This window comes from Aythya ferina (assembly GCF_964211825.1).
Source record: "Aythya ferina genome assembly, chromosome: 4".
NCBI classification, from domain to species: Eukaryota; Metazoa; Chordata; class Aves; order Anseriformes; family Anatidae; genus Aythya; species Aythya ferina.
The window spans coordinates 44,913,555-44,940,388 of record NC_140300.1 but is presented as its reverse complement, the minus strand read 5'-3'; the positions used below and the strand labels follow the sequence as shown (position 1 = coordinate 44,940,388).

At 39.8% G+C, this 26,834-nt stretch overlaps 1 protein-coding gene across 3 annotated transcripts in view; it reads left to right on the top strand.

Moving 5' to 3' along the window:
- The window catches only part of FBXW7 (F-box and WD repeat domain containing 7), a 164,655-nt gene that overhangs the window by 45,946 nt on the left and 91,875 nt on the right, over nt 1-26,834 (top strand). For 2 of the 3 annotated variants that reach the window (XM_084516802.1, XM_084516801.1), the window contains exon 2: nt 22,064-22,621. In XM_084516802.1, the coding sequence (XP_084372928.1) occupies nt 22,133-22,621 (489 nt within the window). In that variant the 5' untranslated portion in view covers nt 22,064-22,132. Of the gene's footprint in view, nt 1-22,063; nt 22,622-23,824; nt 24,153-26,834 lie in introns of those variants that run through there. The other variant, XM_084516805.1, reaches the window with a different exon arrangement.

Sequence of the window (26,834 nt, the reverse complement as noted above, 5' to 3'; positions counted from 1 at the left end):
GATAATTGTCATTCAGGAGAAATAAATTGCAACTTCCCAATTTGGTTCTTATTAGAAACTTAGAGTAATTGTTCTTGGACTGAAAAGTTCCTCACTGTTTGGTGCCCATAGCTTCCGTTATGGACCAAGTTACACAAGACACATTTTTCTTTGTGAAAAACATGAATTGATTCTTAGATTTTAGTCTTGATTTAAAGGCATTCTCAAACCTGCTTTATACAACATGTATTGTTAATCTTTCACTATTCTGTGATGTGAATTGTTCATATGAAAGTAACTTTTCCCAGTTGTGCTCCACTTGCAAGTTCCTTGTGAACCTATATTTTTGTAAATAAAGTAAAATGGCAACCTTCTATATGTGGAAAAAGCTATGCAAAGAAGCATGATTTTGTTTGTTTTGGTTGGAAACCACATTTAATGGTAGTGAGCTGTTAGATTAAGTGGCAGGCAAAGGTAGCAAATCTGGCTGGGTTTATTAGAATGTTTCAGATCCTTTATCAGCCCCCAGCGTGAAAAAGCACCCTCCCCATAAAATAATGCATTCCCCAGGCTTCCCCACATCCAAGCAAAAACCAGCTGTGAGCTGTGCTCTGAGAGAGCAGATATACAGGATGTGTCCTGATACATTACAGACATGAGCTCATTTTGTGGTGACCGTGCTTTCCCTAAATATTCCAAGCCAGATCTTGTGCCTTCATTGTTGCACTGCATCTGAATAAAGGAGGTGCTATGGGCAGCAAGGGTTTTTCTCTTCTTGAATGGAGGAATAGAAGATCTGCTTTTTTTTTTTTTTTTAAATATATTACAGGGAAAATTAACTATGAAAGCAGACTGTAAAACAGGTAAAGAATAGTGCTAAGGGAGGGCACAGTTATCTTGCTTTTTATCTCCTCAAAGACTTCAGTCAGGATGTTTTCAGGCATTTTGTCTGTGAGTCCGAGTGCCAAGTCCGTCACATCGATCCAGGCAAGTGAGCACAAAGCATACATTGCAGTTCTCACAACCAGGTCTTACCGTGCACCAAGCACTTCAGCTGTCCCTTGATGCACTTGAATGTGCTAGCAGCAGCAAGAGGCTGCAGGATCCGATGTCAGTAGATGAGGCTGTTTCACTCTGTGCTAGTACATGGGGTCACTTCTGTCTATGTAATCAGTGGCTTGCAGAAGTCCTAAAAGCTGGTGGCCTCGTGTTCTTGTGACTTACAAAACAGGCCCTTACTGTGCATCGTCTTATGTCTGCTGATGTAAGAAGTACGCTTCTAAAATTTCTGATGTGTGCTGCTGGTCGCTAGAGAAAGGAAGAGAAATTTGGGGAATCGATATTGACTTTACTGAGCAGTTCAGAAATTTCTTGCTCTCGATAATAAAAATGTATTGTTAAGAAATGCTCTCATTAAGATTAAAAAACAAACAAAAAACAACAGCAAAATGTGGGGTGAAATTAAGATTTCAGTTATTAGAGGCTAGAATCATCCATGTCAGGACGTTGCCGAGACAAGCTTTTCTTCTCTCTGGAAGTTGTCAGCAGCTCAAGATAGCAGTGAGATGTCTAGCTGTGGTATTTCCCAGCACACCACATTTTCTGAATTAAATATGGCAGGCCTATCTACACTTGCCTTTTAGGGGAGACTGAAGTTTAACTGCTGAATGACTTGTTGGCGTCAAGAGAGTCTTACTATGCTTTTATCTTAAGCTGGAAACTTCATGGTAGTTTGATGTGTCAGGAAACGTATAGTGTAATTTTTGTTTTGATCGGTTTTGGTTCTTCCTGTATTGAAAAGGTTAAAGATCTTCTATACCCTGAGAACACAGAAATGCACTGATTCCTTGTCTTTACCTGGAAGCTTATCTGCTGCTTTGGGGAAGATGAGTATTTCATGCTGTATGTTTCTGAGCATGTTTATTTTAGTAGGGAAAGGTTTAAGTAAGAAAGTAGTGTGTGTACTTCAAAGTAACGCCAACTGATAGGGGAGAAAAAGTGGCACGAAAAATGTTGCCTGACTTTGGCGAAGAAAATTTCTGTTACTGCCTCAGATCAGCTTGTTTTCGATGACAAGTTGAATCCTGTTGCAGCAGGATTCATAATGAATTACTGTTGATGTTCAAAGCTCATATGGTACTGTAACATAAGCACTGCTAAGTTGGTGAAACACAGCAAGCCAATCCAGAAAGGAAAATTTATTCATTCTATTACTGAAACATTACTCCAGAAGTTTTGTAATTAAAATGGCTTTGTTTGTCTTTGTGTTGTCCTAAATTGTGAACATAATGAACACAGTAGCATCTTTTATCACCGTAGAGTGTGGACTGTGAACATACGGGTGTAATACAAAGTACAACAGGCAGTCATTCAGACAGTTTTGCCTGAAAAGAGGACTGGATTTCATTTGATCTGTCTGTGGAGTACATTTCCAAATAGTGGATGATGTGGATGCCATTGGCTGTAGTTGGTCTTGGACTTGCAGAATTCAAATCTTAAGTGTAGGGACTATAGAAAATAATGAATACAAGTACCTGCTTGTGGGAATAGCTGGGAAATAAAAAGGTGATGGCACTTCACTGGCTGCATAGCTCTTATCAATTTATTTTAGCTATTTCATCTGAAAAGATTTTGCATTAGCATGCACAGCTTTGCAAAGGCTCGGCGAGTTCCCTGAGCAGGAAAATTCAGATAGTTGAATACTTCAATCTTGTGTCATCGCTTGCAGAGTGATGGCTATGGTAAGTGTCCTGATGACATATATTATATAAGGTGTAATTAGGTGGCAGATGGCATCAGACTTCATTTGTATTTGGCATAGTTTTTGAGGAGGAAACAGTAAGGGCACGCTTGTATTTTTTTCGTTTTATTTAGCCGTATCCATTCACAAATAAGTGTTGACGCGTTTACTCCTGTTATTTGAACGCAGCTGCACCTTTGGTTTTAAAAGGCAAGTTCTCAGTTGGCCAGGTAAGCTATCTTTGGTGCTGAGAAAGGCAGCTAATACCACTGTATACATTTAGGTGTGTTTAGTAATGTGTAAGTTCACAATGGTCATGGTATCTTGACAAGCCATCTATCACTGTAGCAGCATTGATACCCCTAGAACCACAAGTCCACTCTTTTCCACAGGAAGACTTTAAATATAGGCGAGTAACAAATGAACCAACCAAAGAGCAGATAAGAGTCTTTGTATTAATGGTAGTGCTGATGGCTGGCAAACAGCCACTGGCATCAGGCAAATCTGTTGCAAACAGAAGACTTGATTTCATTTTCATGCAAGGATTGTACTACAGCCTATGCATTTCCTTGGGTAGAATTAAAAAAGACATTAGGCTTTATAGAATCAAAAGCCCATGGATAAAAACAAAAACAAAACACAGATTGCTGTCACAAAGTCAAGTTTTTGTTTTTACTAGTCCTTGAATTTGCTTTTGCTTATTTATTTAATCAGTAGCTCTCATTGGATCCTGGTGTAAATCTGTCACACCGGCTCTAAATAACTTGGTTCTTGTCCCACGCAAAGTTGAATATTTTGCCACGTTCCCACAATGTGAAATTTGGGCAGTGTTTCTCAGCCTTTACTTTTCAGGATCTTATGGATTTACACAAGCATATGTTAGGTGTTGGAAATAAAAGGACTTCAGAGAGACACGAACACTTTGATACTTGCTTGTAAACACCGCAGCTATTTTCGGTATTACTTTGGCTGGCTTAGCATCTTGTTAGATTTTCCATTAGGAAAGTCTTGTTTTAACAGTATCAATAACGTGCTGCAAGGACAATGCTGCTTGGAGTCCATCTCAATTGTTAGAGAAGCTTTAAATATTATTAAATTAAGGAATTGCGTTTTTGGCCTTTTTGACAGCATTCCTCTTCAGGGTGCACAAAGCCAATTTGTCTTGAAGCATAAAATAAACAATCAGGTACTAATGTTATGAAGTGTCCATTTCTGCTTGTTTCAGCTGTTGCTAAATATAAAAATTGATATGCTGGAACACTTACTCCTGAGTCGTCGTCTTTTTCCAAGCTCTGCATAATACAGTAGATCAATAATGCACTTTCTTGGCTACAGGCACTGAACAGATCTGATCCTGTTTACTCTATATCTAGTAATGAATTATCTATAATTCGTCTGAGGCCTTATATTGTATAATTTATTCCACTCTTCATATTTTTTTGCCTTGCTATCCCCTTATAATTACTTCGATTCTAGTTTTATGCTGCCACATCTGCCTGGAATATTCTCCGTTTTGACACAGCTTCTAACTTAACCTTCAGGTTGCTATTCAAAATATACCTTTCCTTTCATCTCATCAGCAAGTCCCACTTGCCTGTGTCAGTACTTCTGATTCCCTTCCTCTGTAGTAGAGGAAAGAGCAAGCAGCAAATCTATCCCATTGTGAGCAGCTAATTGTGTTATCTTGATTTTACATATTCCTTCTTTTCTTTGGTCTGTGATTTGCAAATTCTGTTGAGCAAGACCATCCTTTACAAATACAGATGATGGACTCTGCTGTGCAAGAGAGATTTACTTGCTCCTTTACCTCTGGAATGTGTGTGTGTATTGACAGTGATACATCCTAGGTAGTATTTGCCAAACTTGTACTTGGAGAAACAATTACGCTTTGGGAAGGGCCAATTGAAGCATTTGGATTTGGATTCCAAGTTACATACTGGGGATCAAGTTCATTGATAAGTGGTTTGGAGGTGACACGTGTGCTTGAAGAAGCAAGCTTTATTGTTATGCTACTCCCATGGATTTTGTGGAGTTTTCACAAATGTACTGAGATTACTGAACATTGGCCAGTCACTTTCCTGTTGCTGCTTATTGATGACGATTTGATAAGAGCACCCTGTACTCCTGAACAATGGCACTGTATTTGGTAGCTAGAGATTAATAGTTTTTCAGTTGAGCTAAACTTATTGCATCTTCGTGAAGCATTTTACCTTCCAGTCTCTCCCACATATCCTTGCTGTGTTTAAAACAAACCAGCAAATGTGTGAAAGTGCTCAATGACGATCAGTTCCTTGAGGGGAGTCAAGTACAAAAGCACCCCTCCACACGTCTGCTTGTTCCCTTGCTAGTCCAGCAACTTTATGAACCTGTAAGGTATTTAGAAAAGGTTGTATTTTTTAAATAAATGGCAAAAGTTTAGCTTTTCAGTTTCTTATTTTTGGTTATTAATGTGAATTGTCTATTTGTCTTACCTATATGCCTGCATCTTGGGCTCTGCATGTGTGTGAATGGATTGCTTTGCATTCTGCTCGGAGGTAAAGGATGCTAGGGCAAAACTCTTCTCTCAGAGCTTTCTTGGAGAGAAGAACAAGTGGTACCAGGACAGAAGCAGACACGTGTGTGTGTGACACACTTGTAGCAAAAATGCTAATTTCTTTATCATGAGGAAGACCCTTTTTCATAGTTAAAGTTGTGGACCATGTGGTCTTCAATGAAACATCTCCTTGAAGCCACTGATGAAGGGATTGGTGTTACCTTTGCTTATTGTTTCCGTGCGTTTGCAGACTTGGTTTGTATTTGTTAGACTTTGGAGGTTGTTGTAAGGACCTAAGGAGGTTAGGTTAAACTATTTTGGGAGTGAAGTACTTCAGCCAAGTAGTAAATTGTGTGGTGTGTTTGCCATCTGGGTATGTGCATGTCCTTTCTTTTATTTTTGCCCTTGAAATGCTGTCCTCATGAGCTCTCTCAGGGTGTGATCACTTAGGAAGATGACTGCCAAAGAAGCAAGAAGCCCCCAAATCAGGATAGTGAGATACGGTCATTCTTATTATTTCCAGTAGACCTATACTCCCTTCCTCGTTTATGAACAAAAGTAACAATAAATTAAGTTTGTCCCTTGGCCAACATTGGCCACTTTCATCATATTTAGAGCTTGTTCTCTGCTTAAATAGAAGTAGTAGCAGTTGGACTCTAAGTGTTGTGTCCATGATTCATCGTAAGTGAACGTGATCAGCTGTAGATGCCAGCCTCTTTGTAAGACCAGGACGGGAATCCTTGCTTCACTTTCACTGGTTCTTACAACATGGGGAAGCTGTGGAACAGAACAGACCGTGAGTTTGAATTGAGCCCTTAACCAATTTCCCGAGTGGGTGCCCTTGTGCTGCAGTGGCCGTTCAGGTCAGACTGGGCAGTGCTGCTCACGGGTTGCAGCCCGTGCCGCTTGTCCTGTCCCCCCGTGTCTCTCATCGGTGCGTGGAACTGCTCGTGCGGTTGTTTCCTAATCTATTTCAGGCAAAACAAATCTGCTTAGCTAAGAATTTAAACTTTTAAGCTAACCTGGCTTGTTCTGACTGAAGCAGATTAGTGATGCTTATGTACGCAGGTATGCCGGGGGAGCTGGTTGGATGCAGCGATAAGCAGGTTGGGGGCGTGGGGGCTGGGCTGCACCTCAGGAAGGGTGCACAAATGTGTCTGTACCCCTCTTCTTTCTAAAAGTTTATTTAAATAGCTTATTTAACGTGTCAGGAAGTGTATATTGAAATTAAAATGCAAAATCTTGTACAGTGTAAGTGTGCCAGGGGAGCTTGCAGAGCACTTGCTTACTGTTAGCTGCTGGTTGTTACCTACTGTCAAGTGTTCTTCTGTCTATGGGAGTGCTCTGTGTGCACTTCTATCTCTTAATTCAGTGAACTAGGATTTCCCTGCAATGCTTGTTTTTGTCCTGGTGTTATCTCTGGCTATAAGAAGTTCAGCTAATATTTCGGGTCCCACTGGAATTGAGTGCACACAACTGAAAATAAATAAATAAACACTAAAATGTTCTTTCCACAATACCTGTTAAAATACTGCTGCCAGTCTTTTGAGGTTGATATGTTATGTTTTAAAGAAGTCCTGCCAGAAAATCTGCTGAAGCTCTCTCTCACTCTTCCAAGATGTGTCGCCAAGCTCTCTTGCATAGCTGGGAGAATTTCTGTGTGAGCTCATAAAGATCTCATGCTTTCTTCAGGTCGGTAATGTGATTTCAACTAAGTGAACCATTTCTTGTTGATGGATGGTACCTGCATCAGAGCTGCTCAATAGTTCTGTGTTAGGGTATAAATGATGGAGCACCCATCACCCGCTCGCTGTTCCTTCACCAGCAGCAGAAAGACCTAGGGTCGTCCAGCCTGCCGTCCTGCTACTGGGAGTTGAACCTTTTCCAGATTTTATGGCTTTTGAGAAGGTTTTCTGAATGCACTCAGCCTTCTAAATTTATCGTCTGGAGCTGAATAGACTTTGGATCAGATTTTTTGAGCTGTCTCCTGTCCACTTCTAACAAGTCCTTTAAAACAGCTCCAAATGTGTGCACTTAAGGTTTCTGCCTGGTGAGCCCCAGAGCTGAGTGTGGCAGGTGCTGCTGGGGCTGGGAGATCCCACCTCCCAGGCAGATGGGCCACAGGCTTTTTTTTTTTTTTTCTCCCATGCAGAATCAAAACCCAAAGAATATGAGACAGTATTTGGGCAATCCGTAAAAAGCAACCAAAGCTGTTTCAGGTCAATGTCTGCTCTTGAAGATGGGTTATCTTGGAAATGTGTGCTTGGTCTCACTAGTCGGAGCAGTAAGAGCAGATCTGCGCACCCCGTTGGTGCTCTTACCCCATGTTCACTGCGTACCTTTGAGAACGGATATGAACAATACGGGAGTGGATTTTGATAAAATCTTCTCTAGGAAATAAAAGCATTTCTCAAAGCCTTTTTTTTTTTCTTTTTTTTTTTCTTGGGTTTATATTGGAGAAAGAAATCTTGTTTGCTAGATATTTCCCAGGTGTCAAGATAATAGGAATGGAAATGTAAATGCCTTAGTTCAATTGTATTTTTTCTATCATGATGGAATTTATATCTAATCATCACTACTGTTGAGCAAATAGATGACTCTGATGTCCTGGTGAGCAGAAAGTGATTTTTAAACTTTGGACAGATCGGTGCCATCTGTTAATGAGCCCTGCCTGCATCTGAGATTATGGAAGTCCACATATAGATTATGAGAAATATTAAGATAGAAACAGACTTGAAAGCCCCATGTATGAATTGGACTTTACGTGGTCAGGATGATTTGTACCGTGTTCTGTTTTTCTTTGTTTAGGAGTGGGCCTTTTGAGAAGTTGAGCTGTATACCAAGAGAAATGCCTTAGGCTTACTAAAACCCCTTTTAGGCTGTTGGAGTGCAGATGATTACTGTAAGGTCCAATCTACAGGCTTCCCGCTGTGCCTGCCATAGGACGTAACCTAATCAGCCAGGTTTTCCAGTAAGGACAAATGCAGAAACCTTGTTTGTGGTGGTGCTGTAGCTGCTGCCACCCGAAGTGTTATTCAGAGCATCTTCCAACTTGGCATTAAAACAGCAGAAACAGTCATAGTGAAATACAGCTGCTAACAGCTGGAGTGTCCCACACATCTTTTTTATGTGGTAGTGATAAAAACCCATTCTGAGTTAATTTGAAAATGGCCTTAATTTTTTTATGGTTATTTTGCCAGTCTTTTCTTTGAACAACTTTTCTCTGTTAGAAATGACCAGCTGACTCAGAAGCGTGCCCTGGCTGTTCCGTGCACCCCAGAGCTCTGTTCCCTTGTGCTGTCAGTGTTAGACTCTTCGGGTTTCCCTTCCTGTCATTTTGGGGCTGTGTGTGGCACGTACGAGAGACTCTTGTCTGACAGGCTGTGCCATACCAGCTGCCTTGCATTTCCACCTGTTACCAGCTGTCTGACAAGTCTTTCCCTTTGAACATCAAGACGCCTTTCACTAGGGCCAGAGTAACTTCACCTGTGTGCTCCGGAACTGTGCTGATTTCCAAGAACTGTGCAGAAGCTGTGGGGTACAGCAGCTGTCCTTTGCCACACCACACACCTGACGCAGCAGCGAGGACGGACAGCAGGTCTGGATGGAAGCAGTGCGGTCTGTGTCTGATCGATACAGCTGGTGCTGTTTGGCTCTGCTGTCCTGCAAGGACAGTGATGACTCTTCATCTTCATGATGACTGCACTGACAGCACCCTTGAAAAGTCAGGAAGGTGGAGTGGCCTGCACGAAAGGTGGGTCAAGACAGTGACATTGGTGCCTTTTCCTGCTTGCAGCTGCTGCTGTGGTGGGGTCACAGCTGCAAAGAAACTGTCCCAGCTCTGCATGAGAAGCAGGTGCAGCTCTGGCAGACGGGTGGTTTGGTGAGACAGTGGTCTGTATGGGATGCACACATGCTTACAGCAAAACTTGTACTGGCTGATTTGAAGGCATTCATTTGGAATTGGTAACTGCTGTTTTATGTGCCATCAGGCAGGTGGCATGCATGGATTTAAAGAGTAAGACAGGAGTGGAAAAGGCTTCCTCGGAATACCGTCCATATTAGACTTAAAGCAATCTGTTTGTATTTGAAAAATGATTCTAATATGCCTTTTTAGCTCTTTATGCATCTACTATCAAGTAGGGGTTAAATGAGGGACTTAACTTTATTTCAATACATGCACATTGTCAAAAAAGGAGAAAAAATGCTCTGAAGTATCGGGAAACATTCACCTACCTAGTTGTTATCTGTAAGAGTGTTTGTCATGTTAACAGCTGGTGGATCAGACTATAAAACTGAAATCTTTGGTTGTCTGCATTTGGGAAAGGGTCCTGAAGAGAGAAGAAATGAAATTCAGTTCAGAGGGGGAACCTGTTTGGAATTGGTTTGGGTGCTGGGCAAACTCTCCACCAGCTTTTTAGTATTTGTGCTATATCTGCTCTCTGTGTAAGATGGGGGTGAAGGTAGGAAGTTTTTCTGCACTATATAAGAATTTGTTGTTATAGCCAGTTCAAGCTGAACCACGTTATGTTGAAGTAATTTCTGACAGATGCATCAATTCTTTCTAAAGTGATCTTTAAGCCAGCATTTGTCTGCATACAAGAACTGTACAATGAAACACAGCAGTGTATTTAAGGTCAGTAGCACTCTTCTCCTTTTGTTGTCATTGACCTGTCATTCTGCAGTGTGGATGCTAAGTTAATACCGAGTAATATTTTACTGGTACAGCTTTGTTCATATACCTAATATGAATTAGGTGTGCCAGTGCATCTATATTCATGTGGAGAGGAAAGAGAAAGAAGGTAGAGCTAACTTCCAGTTAAAAAACTGCCTCCCTAACTTCTTTGTGACCCTCACAAAATAACTTTGCCATTTGTTTCTCTGGACTTCCCATGACAAGTTCAAAAGACAGCAAGCTGCAGGACAAGTGCATTGATTTGGGTCTTTGATATGTGGCTTCTGCCAACCTCAGTAGCCAAGTTTAGATCCCTAATGCTAGCAATGAAACACGGCTTGCTTTTATTGCAGAATATAGCATAAAGTTTATGGGCAGGTGTTTGTTCTGCAGCGGTGTAAGATGTTAATTGGCCCCAGGCTGTCCCCTGCCCTGGAAGGGTGTATGGTCTGCTGTCCTCAGAACAGCTCACGTTAGTCACTTTTAATCCAGTGCTGGTTTGCTCTGACTGGGGAGCTTGCTGACCTCCCTGATGTGGGGTGGGTTAGGCAGCACTCTTGCAGTTGGCTTTTGGTGGAGCTTCGCCAGCCACGTCCTGTGGCAGAGGTGCAGCAGCATCTTCACTGGCGTTAGCCTCAGAGAAGGGTCTCCCTCTACAACATGTTACTTTCTGCAATTGATTTATGACCCAAATTTCAAATTTTAAGAGCATTTGTATTTGTGCAGGCTTTGCCAGTACCTCTTTAGGTTGGTAGTTCAGTTACATGATTTTTGTTCCCTCTTCCTGGGGTCAGTGCTGCCCGGTCTGGGACGCAGCTCTTCTCCCTGCTTGTGCTCACAGCACCTTTCTGTAGTAGGAACGTGCTGTAGAGCAGGAGCACTGAATACCTAGTCTATTGCTTCGTGGAATTTTCAAGGGCACTTGATTGCCTCCCTGTCCCTAATGTTGAAGGCCATCTAATGTTCATTTCCAGGTACCTAGTTTCATCTCTGGTCACGCAGATACCCCAAATTACTTTCCCAGCCACAGACAGAGTTTGGCTGAGCAAACTGAAGTTTCCTTAGGTTGGCAGGCAAATGGCCTGCTGCTGAACATACTGCTTAATCAGTTACTGAAATAAGATTCTCGGAGAGCCATCTTAAGGGCATTAAACCAATAACAATAATTGCAACCATTTCCATTTCTCCAGTGGAGCCTGCTAAGAGTCTGTCTGGGCAGAGGCCAGATTCTTTTAGACAGGTTGGGTTATCATCTTCCTTCGAACCTGGCAGTCGCACATGCTGTTTGTCAGCAAGCGCCTTGTTGTTCTGCAAGGTCAGAGCTTCGATCTGCTGCCGGAAAGCTTCCCGGTGATGCAGAGAACATAACACTCAGGAACCAACGTGTGGTAAGCGGTGTTCTGGAGAAGTGAGGTTAATGAGAAGACATTTGCTGTTTTTAATACAGTGTGGAGACTGATTTTTTTTTTCTTTGCTTTCAAGTGAGACGCTAAGAAGGGAGTCGGTTCTGCTGTGTCCCAGTAGTATGTGACCTTGTTGTACTTAAGTTTTTCTTATGGTGAAAATGCAAACAAACCAATGTATTAACAGATTTCAGCAAGTCTGGTAAATGCCGCCATTATTCTTCTTTATTTGTATTTCTGGCTTTTATTAAAAGGAAAAAAATAAAAGGAGGTCAAAGACTTCTTATCAGATGCTGATGCAAAGGCATTTAATGAGTTCATTGACTAGCTCTGGATGAAAGTACATGTTTCTTGAGTTCAGCTTTGAAAACACAGTATTCAGAATGGAGCCAATATTGCCCAGCAGATACTGCACAAAATCTGATTGAATGTACATAGCAGAGCATTTCATAAGATATGAAGTCAGACAGTGGACAGATAGATATTCTTCATAAAATATATATTACTCCTTGTTCTTTTACAGCAATCTCACAGGAACAGAGCTGATCTGTATTTTTCCCCCCAAATGGTAAGATTACACCAGCAATAGTATCTTGTGTTGCTTGCATGAAGGATATTTTCTACCCCAACCTGATCCCCAGCTACCTTTTCTTATCTCAGAAATTCAGTTTATAGCTCTGCTGAACTAGGCCTAAATAAAAAAAGTCTGTAATGTATTACAGCCTTTTACTCCCAGCTGCATTAGCAGTACTGATAGAATTACTGGAATTTTTCCTAGCAATTAAAACTACATGACAGCTGAATGTTATAGATAATAGTCCTTCAAACTTTCTTAAAGAGTAGGCAACCGAAAACAGGAAATGAAAATAGAAATTTTAAACAGTAGCCTTACCGCTATGGATCTTCATATGCAAAGTACTGTTAGTGATAGCTTGGCAAGACTTGGGGACTTTTTTCACCTTGTGGAAAAAGAAAAGAAGTAGCATTAGTATTAATAGATAGCTCTTTAATGTCTGGTAAGCTGTTCTTTATTTGTACAACAAAGACCTGGCAGTCTTTTCTAGAAATTCAGTCTGAAATGAAGCTATATTTCTTAAATAGCAGTGCTTGGGCCCATTTGCAGACATTGTACCATGGGACCTTCTATGTCTATTTAGCTGGAGAGCTCTTAATATTTTTGACTGGATGTTCAAGCAGTGGCATTGCAGCTTATGCACCAGAGCTGCTCTGTCCATAATGTCTATCGGATATATCTCTGATACCTATGTGGTAGATCTCAAAAGAGACGATATTATTTCCAGCTTCTTGAGAAAATTGTGCTATGCCATGAAACTTCTTGACAGCCAAGGAGAAGATTATTCTTGGTGCTTGCTCGATTTACACTTCTCTCAGCTTCAGTCCTGTGGTGTTTTCCTTCTTAACCACTGGAAAGATTTTCAGCACAAAGTGAGTGTGCATGCGTTCATCTGGTTGTGCGTTGTCATTACACACTAGAGCTGTTCATCTCAGTTAGGAAAGAGTTTAGTACTTGGCATTAATTTCTTCCTTCCCCCCATTTAAACTTCACTAAATTCAGTTTAAATTTAACTAAATGCAATTGCTCTCTGTCCTCAAGGTCTACCTCGGCTGAAGTTCACCTCTTCTGTCCATCTCTTCTGCTCTGCGTTCCAGGTTCACCTTTTTTGTTCTGTGCATCTGCCTCCTTGTGCTGCACTTCTGCAGCCTTTCAATTAGAGATTCTGTCCAAGAAATCATGCTGCCGTTTTGCCAGAAGCTGACACTGGCCATCTGGTAAAATTGCAATTCACTATCAGTAAAATCCATAATTTGGGGAAATGTACCCAAAATGACTTTTATGATTAGTGGACAGGAAAGAAACGGAGACGGAGAAGTCATTTGGGTACTCTATAAATCACTTTGTGGTTTTTAGACCAAGCATCTTAATGGCAGCACTCTCGCTGCCAAGTGCTGTTTTGCTTTTACCTTCAGATATTTTGCATTAATAATGAGCAGTTCTTCTTGGAAGTTATTTATGTATTGCTCTTATGATACCGTTCTGCAAAGCAGCACTGTGTGAGGTACCAGGCTATGTGAATGGCTTCATAAAGCAGCTCGGCATAACGTATTGCTAAGGTCTGTAGGTTTGTACGCTGGAAATGCATCCCTGCCCAGGGGCCATGTCCAGCACGGTTGTGGATGCTGGAGACAAATCTACAGGAAGGTTGTTTTGGCTGTGCCAGCTGCTGTGCGTGTTAAGCTTGATGGCCTTGAGATCTCTCTGCAGTGGAACTAGGCACTTTTTTATCAGCAGTTGGGTAACCTGTGGCACTGTCGGAGCGGAGAGGAGGTGACCACGGCAGCTCGTGCTCCTGTGTGCTCCCAGGCAGGGGCAGCCAGCTAACTGTGCTCGGGCAGCTGGGCTCGTGCTACGTGTTCTGCAGCTTTTAAATGTGCCTGCTGAGCTAAGAGGGAGTATTTCTCTAATTTAAGACTTAGCCGTGATGAATTTACTATCTTCCTAGTAAGCTATTAGAGTGAGTAATTATTCTCATAGTTAATTCCATTTGGATTTTTCTAATTTCAGCATTCAGTGGTTGGACCTTGCTTCTTGTCTATTAGATAAAATCCCTGTTCAGCTGGATACTTAGGAACAAAGTAGTCATTTCTGCATGATAATCACATTGCCTGCTTACTTAAAAATAGTGCGGTACTGACGGATTGCTCTGGGTTCAGTTCCTTCTGTTGGAACATAGAGCTTAATTTGTGCATTTTCTCAGGAGAGTTTTCCATGATATGTAGTGCTCCAGCATGGCTTAACTGGAGTTACTACTAGAAAGCAAGATTAGGAGTGTCATCCTCTTCTCTCCTATGGCTCCCTTCCTATGGATAAAAGGCCTTGAGCTGCATAAAAGCATCCAAAATGATGTTCTTCCAGGCAGCTGGGAAGGTCTCTGTATGCAGGGCTGTTGATGGAGCACTGATCTCCATCAAGACTGATCTCTAGGACTTTAGATACAGGCAATACAGGTCTACTAGTCTGAGGGTGATCTGCAGAGATTAGGGGCCAGCTTGGAAAGCTGTCTTAACTACCACAGACCCCAAACCTCTTTAGCTTAGTTTAGGGAAGGGGTAGGAGGAGTGAAACTAACCTCCCAATTTCCCAAACAGATGACATTTTAAGAACCGTGTTGTGTCCTGCTGAACTGTAGGAGTTGTCACTCTTGCTGTATGATGACTGGGGTTGTTTGTTTGTTTTGAGAGAAAATCTTTATTACATGTGTATTTAGCATGAAGTAAGAGTTGGGACAATCCCATTTCTACATTTCTAGGCTTTGCTAAGTAGGCATGCAACAGCATCTTTAAATCATAAGACTGTAATTATCTGCCTGCTCTATTTATCTAATCTGAGAATTTTTCAGCCCATGTGCTTCTCTAGTAATGTAACTAAAGATATTCTGATTATATTGCTGTTAAGTATGATCTACTGCTTGTTTTTGGCAATAAACTTCTCTTTATTAGTATGCACAGAAGGCATACTTGAACTGAGACTGAAATATCAAGATAGAAACTTGCTATTCTAAACTGAACAAACGAGCATGCTAGTTCTGTATTACTAGTAGTAGCAATACTGCAGGCTTCACGTAGTAATCTGTTTTGTAAAAAAAATAATATATATTTTTTAAAGTGTATGCATTAATTATGCAAGGTAAGCTTCCGTTTAGAGAGGTAAAATGAATATAGGAATCCAAGTCACAGTAAAACTGTCAAAGCACAAGGATAAGAATAAAACTGAAAATTGTGCTTTACCTTTCTAGCTCAGAGATTATTTCAGTGAGAAAAAGGACGCTGATTAACATTACAGATTAAGTGGCAGCATGGAGGACTGTATGGAGGACTTGCCTGTCTTATGTTGTTTTCAGTAGCTGCTAGAAATTTTGGCACCCTTTAAACTCCTCCAAGCTTTTTGCTGCTTTTCATTTTCTGAGGAAAGGGGAGAAGCCTGTCATTAGTCACACATGATTGTTAACTTGTCACGTTTTACAGATTATTCCTTTTTACTTCAAAGAGTAGTTGTTGAAAAGATACACCAGCCATCTTCTGTATAACAGTTATTATTGATGTAACTACTAAAAATAACACAATTATTTATATGAACACAGTGAGATCGGTCATAATACTGATTTCCTATTGTGGATTGTTGCCTCCCATGATGATCTTTCAAGGATTTTGAATTATTTTATTCTCAATTTATATCCATTCACTCTTCTTGATGAAAACATAAGAAAACAAAATTAAAAAGGAGGAGTAACTTTGTTGGTCTTAGTTTTCTGTGAGCTGAGAGGTAAGAATATTCCTGGTGTATAGTCATGAGCTCTCCATTTCTTCAATAACTCTGTATTTGTGTTGATAATTGTCAGTTGTGATATGGCTTTTGGGGAAAAGGACTTAAGATTATAATTTTATATTGTTTTCTTATTACGAGGTGATGGAGTCTTCCAGCAGCATCCTCAGTGGATCGCTTTACCATTTTCTCTAATTACCACCCTATCCTTACCCCTACGGTATTTTGCAGTAATTCTCATTTTCTTAAGTATCGAGTTCTAAGGTAAAAACATACCCTGTATAACATGCTATTCTGTAATTTGCTATGGTATTTTGTTCCTCCTTTTTGAAGTGAGGAAAATGCATATATTTTTAACATCTCAAATATAAGATCTAAGGCCATGAATTTCTTGCAGAGAAGTGTTTATAGAAAAGATCAGTCTTCCTCTCTTCCTATTTTGTGTTGACTGCTTTAATTTTGTTAGTGTGTCTCAATAATACATTTTATATCATAATTCTGTTGTTAAAAACTTCCGCAACTTGAACTCAGATGAGTTAGAAGATGAGCAAGAAGTCTTTCTGGGCTAGGTCTCTTCTGTGTAATGTTTTATCCTGAACAGTTTTTCCTGTTTTTGAGGAGAGAAGAAATGGGGTTCTGGTTTATGGTGTTAAGATCTAGCATTCCTCTTGATGTTGTGAAGACAGAGAAATCATGGAATATATTTTAGCTATAAGTAATCCAAATTCTGTGTGTGTGTGCATGAACCTCGCAGGTGATTGTGTTGCTAATGAATCTGTGTGTGCCCTGCCTGTACAGAGCAAGCAAGAGCATTGTGCCTTTCGCAGCTTTTCTGACTCTGCCACAGTCACTGTCTGAAGAGTTAAGGGAATCTGTCTTGAAGAGACTGGGCTTTTACCGTAATGGCTTAAAAGAGTTTTATTCACCCACTTAAACATGCAATATGAAGTTATTTGTTTCTGAATAGAGAATGGACATTAAAAGTTAATGTTCTGTGCTGATGTTCAAAGTGTACAAATGAAGATCATGTGGAAATACTACAGAAAAAATAATGTAAAAGGAAGAAAGGACAGATACATAAAAGGAAAATTTATTCTCCTACACTAACAGGACCAAGACCTATTGAGCAGAAAATGTTACTTTCGATTCAGCAGTTGAGTTCTAAGGAGGGAATGGACATCTGCAGTTTGAAACATTTGTATGAGTATAGCTGGAGGTCAGAAGAATGCAATGAGTGCTGGGCCCTTGTTTTGTTCATATAAAATACCTTAGTCTGTATAAAGTAATTAGATATCATACTTTATCATTATCTAAAGAAAAAGTATGTTGACTGCTTGTTGCTCAAGCTGTTTCTTCTAAACTTTTGCCTAATAAAGGTCCTAATTTATCTTCCACCTCTGATATTTTTTCATGCCACTCAGCTGAAGCACTGCTAAATATATGTAAATTCCCATAGTAATTTCTCATGTTTCCTCAACTATTTTTTCTGTAATCTTATTGTCTGCTGGGTCTTGTAAGCTATTTCATGTTTTATCTTGTATTTCATACTTTACCTGTGTTTACTAAGAGGAATTAGGATTACCTGATAGATCTTCCATATCCCCATTGTCTTTCCAACTCAGAGCTAAATTTTCTTTTAATTGCTTTCCTGTGTTTGTCCCTGTAATTGATAGCAAGGGATGTTGCTCTCTTGTACTCTTTAATACCTACATCAGCTATCGTGTCTCATCTAAATTTGTTTTGCAGGGAATTGATCAGAACAGGGCAAAATATGGGACTGAAAAGTAGCACTCAAGGCTAAAAGGGTTTGGGAGACAGAGGCAGAGGATTAGAGAGGGGGCTGTCTTAAGAGGCAGTCCTAGGAGATGGTAAATTTGGATGATGAAGCAGGGAGAAAACGGGTGAAGTCTGGTGAAATAAGATTGTTGGGCTAAGAGAAGCAGGTGAACAGAGGGGAGAGACATCTTACAGTAGACCCCATGTTGTGGGAAAAGTGGAATTGTCTTTGTTCAAAAAGATGTAGGTCTTTTTGGCTGGGGCATGGAGACTTGATGAAAAGCCTGAGAAGGCAGATAAAAAGTTGGGACCAGATTATAGTAGGGAGGAGAGGTAATTAAAACTGGCCACACAAGAAGATTAGAGGCAGCTGGACTTAATTAAATTTGCACAGGGAAACCTTAACTGTGTTTGTTTTGTTTCTGTTTTTTTTTTTTTTTTTTTAATTTACTGAATGCTTAGTCTATTTTTTTGCTTGCTGTCAGGTTTATGTTTGACATAAGTCATTAAAGGAGCACTTTAATTTTCATGTTGGTTACTCTGACCATTTTGCACTAAATAAACAACATGAATCGGTGGTAAAGGATCTTAAAGAGATTGCATAAGGGAGCAGGATGATTTCTTATCCAACAGAGGCTGCGTGTGCTGCTCTACTCTATCTTGTCTGCTGATCAGTCTCGAGTAAAGAAAAAAAAGCAGTAGCCGGAGACATGCTGGGCAAGACGATGGTAGAGCAGGAGCAGAGAAACTTTTTAGCAGCTGATTTGTGTGGAGCTTGGGGCTGTGAATTGGCCGGATGAGCAAATTGAGGTGTGTATACCTTTGGAAGAAGTGGCTTTATTCTTGGAAAATGCGTGCCTACTTGTCTTGCTGTAGAATGAGTTGCACTGAGAATGATGTATTTTGCTTCAAAGCTACTGAAATTTAAAAAAAGTTTAATGTTCATTTTGCTCAGATCTACATTTTCAGATAATGGAAATATAGAAGGTTTGTTTATTTTCCAGTTCTCCACAGTATATTAAACTCATAATTTTATGACTAGAGGAGGCCATTGCTATGATCTAGGTTCCCACCCTGTGTAATGCAGCAAAGTTCATCTCATACAATTTCTGTTTAAAGCCCATGAATGTAGTTTAAGGTGTGGCTATGTCTGAAACGTCTTGTCTTCATTAATGCCTTGCATGAGGATAATTGTCCAGTACTGTAACCCACAAAAGTGCTTTTTTTCCCCTTTGACTTTGTACAGTTTGTTTCCAGTTATTGCACTGTTATGGTTCTGTTTGGGTTTGTTACTTTGCTGTTGGAAGCCTTTCCCATATGCGAACTTTGGGGCTAGTAGTACAATCACTACATCAAATGTTATTTTTACAGTGTGTAGGCTGCCTGTGCATAGTGCTGCCTAGTGTCAGCTATCGTGTAAAGTCCAAGTATTTTTTTTTTTTTTTGCCTAGAAGGGGGTTTGCATCTCTCACTTGGAAGTTAAGTCTTGATAACCTTTTCAAGTTTTGCCACACAAAACAGGCTCACTACCCCCACCCTGCCCTCTCTGCCTCTGACCTCCTTTCCTTTTTTTTTTCCCCTAATTTACAGTTTTAAGTGATAAAAGGGCATAATGAAGAGCCAGCCGTACATATGGAGATTTCCAGGTATTCCCACAGTTATGTTTTTATAAGTTTAAAAATGTGCAGTGGTTCTCAGATCTGCTGAGGGGACGGAGAGGTTTTGGCGGGAAAGCAGGCCGCGGGGCGCTCGCCTCACGGAGCGGAGCCTGCTGCGGCTGTCGGTCCTGAGGAATTTCCCTGTACTTCCCTGGTGATCCTCAGCACTTCTTACAGCTGGTTTTGAGCTACTGTTTTTCTGGGTTACTTCTTCAATCTATTTTCTGTGCATATTTTCTGGATAAAGCTGAAGAATTCAGTGTGAGCAGCACTTAATGTTGAATGTAGATGGAGGTGTGTTCTGAGGCTCGGTGTTCACTGTTGGCTCCCTTCCAGGATTTACGTTTTCCTGAGGGATTCCCTGTATTTCCATACAGTGACCTGCTGAAAGTGTTAGGAAACTTCCCTGAGCCTTGCCTGCCAGAGTTGCTGGCCCAGCTCAGTGAGGTTTGCATGATAAATGCATATGCAGGCATTGCTGCAGCCCTGTCACGCTTTGGTGGCTGTCCGAATTTCTCACTCAAGTCTGAGGTGGGCAGGAAAAGCAAGAGCTTCCCGGTACCAATCTGAGGATATGTTGGACTCCATGCTCCTTGTGGGGTCCCTTCCAACTTGGGATATTCAATCATTATGTGATAGAAGTATGGGGCTCAGAGTACATGTGAAGGAGGCCCGGTGCTAGATGAAAACACAGCATCTTAGTTCTCTGGCAGTCTTCACCCTGCAAAATAATAACCCCTTACTGTTCCATATCTACCTTATGTATGGAAATGGTTACATCTTGTGTATTAGCTGGCAGCAGTTAATTCTGCAAGCACTTGCGTGACAGAAGGCAGCTTTAATGTTTCACATCTCTCAGATAACGTACATCCATCTGTGCTTCAGCAAATGTATCACCTCTTTGCATATTGATGCTTTCTGATGTAGCACTGCTTGTAATTAAATTTTGATAATGCATTTTATAGGCTTCTGGAAAAAAACAAGCTGAGTTTGTTCGTTTAGATACAGAGCGAAACGGAAGTTGTGTTTGAGGCTAACATTGTGAATTGATGGTCACTGCAAAAATGGAGGAATAATTAAAAATCCATAATAAAACTAGCATATTGTCTTTTTGATTGGCTGGAATTTCATTTAGGCCTGTTATTAACAGTAACAGTAGAGTATTTTTGTTATTTAAGCAGTTAGCAGAATCTGATGCATTTTATAATTATTATTGTCATCTGATTTGTTATTTTAATGCTGACCTTTCATGTTAGTTGCTTATAGGTAAAATTGAAAGTATGTTTGAAATTCTAGGAACAAGTAGAGCATTTACAACTTCAGCAAGTACGTCCTAAACAGGTAGTTGCATATATTTAAAATAAAGCTGGTGATACTGAAGAATGTTTAAAACTCTTAAGCTTCATTTGTGACTAGAGAATTGCAGTGGAAATTAAAACTGTTAGACAGTGAAGGTGTAGATTTCTTATATAGTCCTTTTAAGTATTGGTTTTTAAGTGACTTAAGTACTTCAAAAAATCAAGATCTTCTCACTTTTTCTGAGAAAGTAAGATGTCCTGTTGTCACATTCATAATGCCTAAACTATGTAGCAAGCCTGATAAATAACTTGTGCTAGCGTCAGGTGGTATTCACAACCACATTTGAATTGCATGATGAAATGGAGATAAACATCACTCAAATATGCTAAGAAAAAAAAAAAAAAGTGAAAATGCATCTCTTAGAGTGCTCTCTTAATGGCATCTTTCTCAAGTACTACTTAGTATGTATAGAAAATTAAACATGTTTATTTCCGATGCCCATTGCACTCAAGGTTGGAGTTGTTAGCTTCTGGTTTGGGTCACGTGCAACCCAGTGCCCTGCTGGGTTTTTCCCCTGGTAAAAGCAGAAGTCAGCACAGTCTCTGCTGTTTCCTTCATGTCCTTGCCTTGATGTGTATAGCTTAATTGTCTTTTATTGTTAGCTGCTAGTTCATGGAGTGGAACTAATAGCTAGTGGACACTTACTTGGAACACATTTCAGCTTCTCAGCTTTGAGGGTTTATTTGGGGGTGACTGTCATGTGGTTAGATATGTGGAAACCTGAGAACCATGTCTTTGGGATTTAAGTATTGCTTCCGTGCTGAAGAGGAGGCAGGTGTTCAGAATCCCATCTATGAGTTCCTCTCAAAGCAAGACTTTAAAACCATCTGTAAATGTGTTTCTGTGGCTTTTACATTAAGACACAATGAAATGACTTGAGCTATGGTTTCTGGGACCTTCCAGTCACCTCAGCAATAAATTTAGTATTTTTAAAAATATCATAGAGCAAAGATGGGGTTTATCTATTCAGACCTCTGTCATCCAAGCCTCTAAAGTTTTCTGGTCTGATTTTAAAAACAAACAAAACAAAGGAACAAACTGACAGGTGGTAGACTTTCTGAAGATACGGAGTTGTTCTTTTGTGCATGTGTGGGTGGGAGAAGAGTGGGTTGAAGAATGTCTTCCTCTACTGAAGGACTTGTGGAAACGAAGTCCTTTACTGCTCCTACTGTGATATGGGGCACTCGTGCTCCTTTCCAATGCTGTCGTTGTGCTTTCTGAATCCCTTGTGTGGCTTAACATGCTGAGTAAGAGGTGTGCTGTGTGTATACCTGAGCACGGGGTGCTATGCACAGCTAAGAAGCTGGTTGTTTTCTCTTGGCATGTATACTCACGTGCAGGTAGTTCTGAAAAACTTAGGAATTTTGCAGAATCTAGTTTTTACAGAGATCATGTTCAGACTATATGATAGTAGAAATGACTCTCTTGTTAAAAGCTTGACAATGAACTGAAAAAATTGAGTCTGAAGTTGAAACTGCTCCTTGTTGCGTGGAATTTCAAGTTGTTGGGAGTAGTACAATGCAGTGATATTTTATGCATCATCTAATAAAAAATATAGCTTGTAATTTTCCACTTTTTTTTTTTTTTTGTCTCCTTAGAATGTGAAAGCATTTGCATCTTCAGATAGCCTAGCCAAGGTCCAAGAAGTAGCAAGCTGGCTTTTGGAAATGAATCAGGAACTGCTCTCTGTGGGCAGCAAGAGGCGACGAACTGGTGGATCTCTTCGAGGTAATGCTTCCTCAAGCCAAGTAGATGAGGAGCAGATGAATCGGGTTGTAGAAGAGGAGGAGCAGCAGCAAAGACGACAACAAGAGGAGCAGCACATTGGGAGGAATGGGGAGATAGGAGGAGAAGAACCTGGATTTGATGACAGACATGAATCCCAGCAGGAACAGTTAGAAGAAAATAACAATAGACTTATTACAGTGGATGAAGAATCCACTTGTAACCAAGAGGAAGATGATGATGAACATGCTGGTGATCAAGAGGAGGAGGTGGAAGAGGAGGAGGAAATGGACCAGGAGAGTGATGATTTTGATCAGTCTGATGACAGCAGTAGAGAAGATGAACATGCGAACAGTAACAGTGTCACAAATTCCAATAGCCTCATGGACTTGCCCATTCACCAGTCATCACCATTCTACACAAAGACAAAGGTGAGAAACTGATTTTTTTTTTTTTTTATTATTAATCTTGGTTAACTCTGGATTTTGGAAAATAATATCTATATATAAACTTAAACTGAGGTTTTAAACTGAGGCCAAGACTTTGTTTCCTAAAGAACTTAGTTTGTGGACTACATAAATTCTTAAACTGTATTGTTTTCACTGTTAATAATCAGAAAATCTGCAGGCATTTGACATGAATAAGTACTTGTTTTAAGGGACTAGAGCTCTCAAAGACTATTTTAAAAAGAACAGGGTTGTTTTAAAAAGTATTTCATATGCTGACTCATACCCTTAATAAGACTCTCCAGGGGTTATTTATGTTTTCTTTTTCAAAGCAGGCAAGAAAGAAGGTAAGCAATTGTGTGTATGTGGTGGTCTGTGAGATCTAGTTCAAAGTGTTGGTCATGAAAAGTTAGTGTGAAATATTACAGGAACTCAACGTTCTCCCTTCTAGACAGGTCACGGTGATTTCATTGACAACATATGGGTTTAAAAGAACGTAATAGTGAATCATTCATTTATAGTCATTGCATAATGCTGTATGACATGCTACTTGAAAGGAGCTTGTAAATTGTGTTAAATGATTGAAAATTTCCAGTTTGCAACAACAATTTGAAAATAAATAATAGCATTTTTATTGTTACAAGTATCACCCAACATTTAAGATCCATTGTTTGTTAGGAGTTCACCATGTTTTCCAAATACCTCAAGAAGAAAGAATTATCTTAGCTTTTAGCAGCAGCAAAATCTGAAAGAATAATGATAGCGGTGATACTGCCTAATGAAAGGGAGGAGCAGGGAAGTGGCGTTGTGGAAGAGCATTGTTCTTAAGCCTATGTGCTAATTTTGTAATCATCATAAATTGGTAATAAAACACTTTGTTTCCTTCCACCTTTAAAAATAAAACAGAAAACCCTCAAATTCTTATAATATACTTGGTTTTCTGAAAACCGATGTAAAAAAAAACAAAAACAAAAAACAAAACAAAACAAAACAAAACAAAACACAGAAGCAATTAACAGTGCTCCCTATTTGTATGACTATGAATATAAATGTTTTGATAATCAGACTTGAAGATGCACCAGAACAGGTAAATAGGATGAATATTTGCTTGAAGCTGCAGCAATACGTTTTTGGTATTGCTGATTAGTTTGTTTAGAAAAGTCATAATGTTTTCATGTGTTTTTTTAGGAAATGATACAACTTTATAATTCTATTGTTCAAGCTTCTGAAGTGTACGCTTTCTAACTTGGAATGAAATGCTGTGATGCAGTCAAATTTCATGTCATTCAGTTAGCTTTCTACGTGCTGTTTTTAATCTGATGATTTGGTTTTCCAAAGTTCAGTGTTACTTGTTGATGATTGTGTAACAATTTGCACCCATCCAGTTTGGACTTGATACATAATGTAAGATATATTTACACTCAGAAATACATGTAAAGTCTCTGACTCAAAAGCTTTGTTTTTCTTTGTAACTAACCGTACTCAAAATACGTATGAACTGAGCAGAACATGATCAGTTCTGAAGCTTTGTTTAATCATCTCTAGTAATGAATGCAATTTTCAAAATTTTTTTATGGCACATTCAATATGAATCAATATTCCAAGGAAGTTTTGCCTAAAGGAGCTTGTCTCAGAGATTTTCGTATAGATACACAATTTCTGTGTTGTCTGATAGTTGCTTTGCATTTTGTTTCCATGCAGTGCTGGCCATTTTCATCTGTGCTGCGCCCTCAGGCTGTGCTCCTGCAAGAACTGTTTGGGGAGCTAGGTAGTGGAAATCATCTTTGGGAATTGTTTCTGATTCATGGTGTGACTTTATTTTTGATAGTTTTAACTGTATACCTGAAGGAGCAGCACAGGTAGAAAGCTGCTTGAGCTGGCACTGCTCGAGGTCATGGTTATGCAGTAATGCTTCATTAATTCCTATCAATTCCTTAATAAAACAAAATCTAACTATAGGAACGCATTCTGTGTTAGGAAATATTGTAGAAATACAGCTGTGCCAGAGCATGTTTATTTCTACTCTGGTAATTCATTCATGACTAATGAATATGCTGCTTTTGGGAAGATAAAGGGGTATTTGTAGGTTCATCGGCAGTATTTCTCTTTGTACTTGTTGGAGATGGACTCATCCCAGGAGACTCAAGCCTCGTAGACTGACTTTTAGTGTTTCAGATATGCTTCTCAGCATTTGTAGTCTAGTACAGTTCTGCTTCTTGTCGCTCTGGCTGAGTTATGGGCTCCCTTGCTGTATTCTGTATTCCTGTGAAGCTTGCTTTGCGCCACCAGTATCAGCTGTGGGGACTGAATCTGCCGCTCTGCTGTTTCTATGTCAGATGTAAACCCTGCTGCTCAGAGGCATACGTTGCTGATCCAACGCAGTTGCTAGCTTGATGTAGCTGTATGGAGCAATGCTGGCAACATACAGGGTGTTTTCATCAGTACCAACTATCAGGGGATAGGAGCGTGACTGAGTAAAACAGCAACTGCTACAGTTGTGAACTGTTTCTGTGCACTCATATGAACTTTTGGATATCTGTTCTTTGTCTTTCTGTTTTTCTTTTCCTTATAAACTACTGAATAAAGTCTCTTTGTAATGGTTTTTTTTTTTTTTTTTTTTTTTTTTTTTTTTACGTTTTGTTTATTGGCCTGTGGAATCATGTGATGTTAAGGATGTGGCAAGGTTCCCAAGTAACACAGTATATGCCAGTTGTGTTGGGCACCCATCATCTTAGATGTCCACCTGGCAGCAGCAAGCTGACTGTTCTAGCTGATAAACTCAATCAAAATTGCTAAAACATTTATATGAAAATGTTTTTATATATTTATAATGTATGCTTACACAATATGTAGGATTATATATAAATAAAATATGTAAATATTTGCTTGATATTACTGTTCCATGGAAGCAATTGCAGTAATTGTTTCCATAATGTACTGAAAATATTATGACTGAAGGGTGTGTGCCCTTAAAATGAGAGGATACAGGAGTGTCTTTGTTGCATTCACCAGGAGTGCCTTAGGAATCTGGAAGGGTCATTGTGATTATGTTACAGTCCCCTGCTTGAAATGTTAGGCTGATCTGTGTTGACTTCTGTGCAAGCTAAAGCAGATTGTTCAAATGTTTTTGCTTTTTATAAAAGAAAACAGTCCAGCAAGGCAGATCTGTCAGAACTCTTGGTCGTTTCAGTGAATTGTATTTAAATTTCTGTACTTTTATTCTATTCTGCCTTTTTACTGTGTCTGTTTTGACCATTGTATTCTATTGTTTTCCTGCTGAACTGAAGAGCTGTTTAACTTGTCTTTATTTTGTTTGTGTCTTTATGTTGTGTACATTGACTCAATGATCTTGAGGTCTCTTCCAACCTAGAAATTCTGTGATTCTGTGATAAAGTGATCGAGTTCACTCCTGAAAGGTCTCCTACATGTAGGTACTTAGGACACTGTGTCCAGCAGACATATTTTCCTATTCTTGTCCTCATTATGGTATTTCCCTTAACACTGATTTTTGAGCATTGATCTGAACTGTAGATGCCAGCACCTCAGTTGTTGCAAGGAGGCTAATTAAAAATTATTCATACTATGTATTACCTGATCACGTAACAAACAATCACATTAACACCTTTGACCACAGCAATGCATTGGGATTTCATGTCCAGCTGCTCTGCCCAACATGATGCAAGACTTTTTCAGAGAGCTTTCTGTTCTGTAAGTATGATCTGTGTTCTTTGCAACTAGAAAATTGAATTGATGCTTGGGTGTGTTCAAGTGAATAGTTTTCTTGTACCCAGTGTACCCCCATTAGATTCTTAACAGTTAATTTTCATTCCCCTCAATCTATCTCCTGTCAAATGTTGTTTGTCATATCTGTTACATAAAAATACAAAACAGCACGGTAGGGTAAAATAAGTAATACATGCAAGGCTTTCAGGAACGTGCTCTCGATGCTGATTGTTTGCTGGTTGCATGGTATGCACAGCATCCATTGCCAGTTCCCTTTGATGACTTTGTATCACTTGAGTTCCTTAGGAATGATCCTGCTACAGTTAAACCACAACAGGAGCAAACAGAAACTTCCAATACATCAGATACTTCGTAGCAACTGCCCTTAAATGCTTTTATCCCACAGTAATTGTGGTATTCTGTAACACTGCAAGGACAGGAAAACATAGCTGGTAGTTACTGGCACTGGGAAATA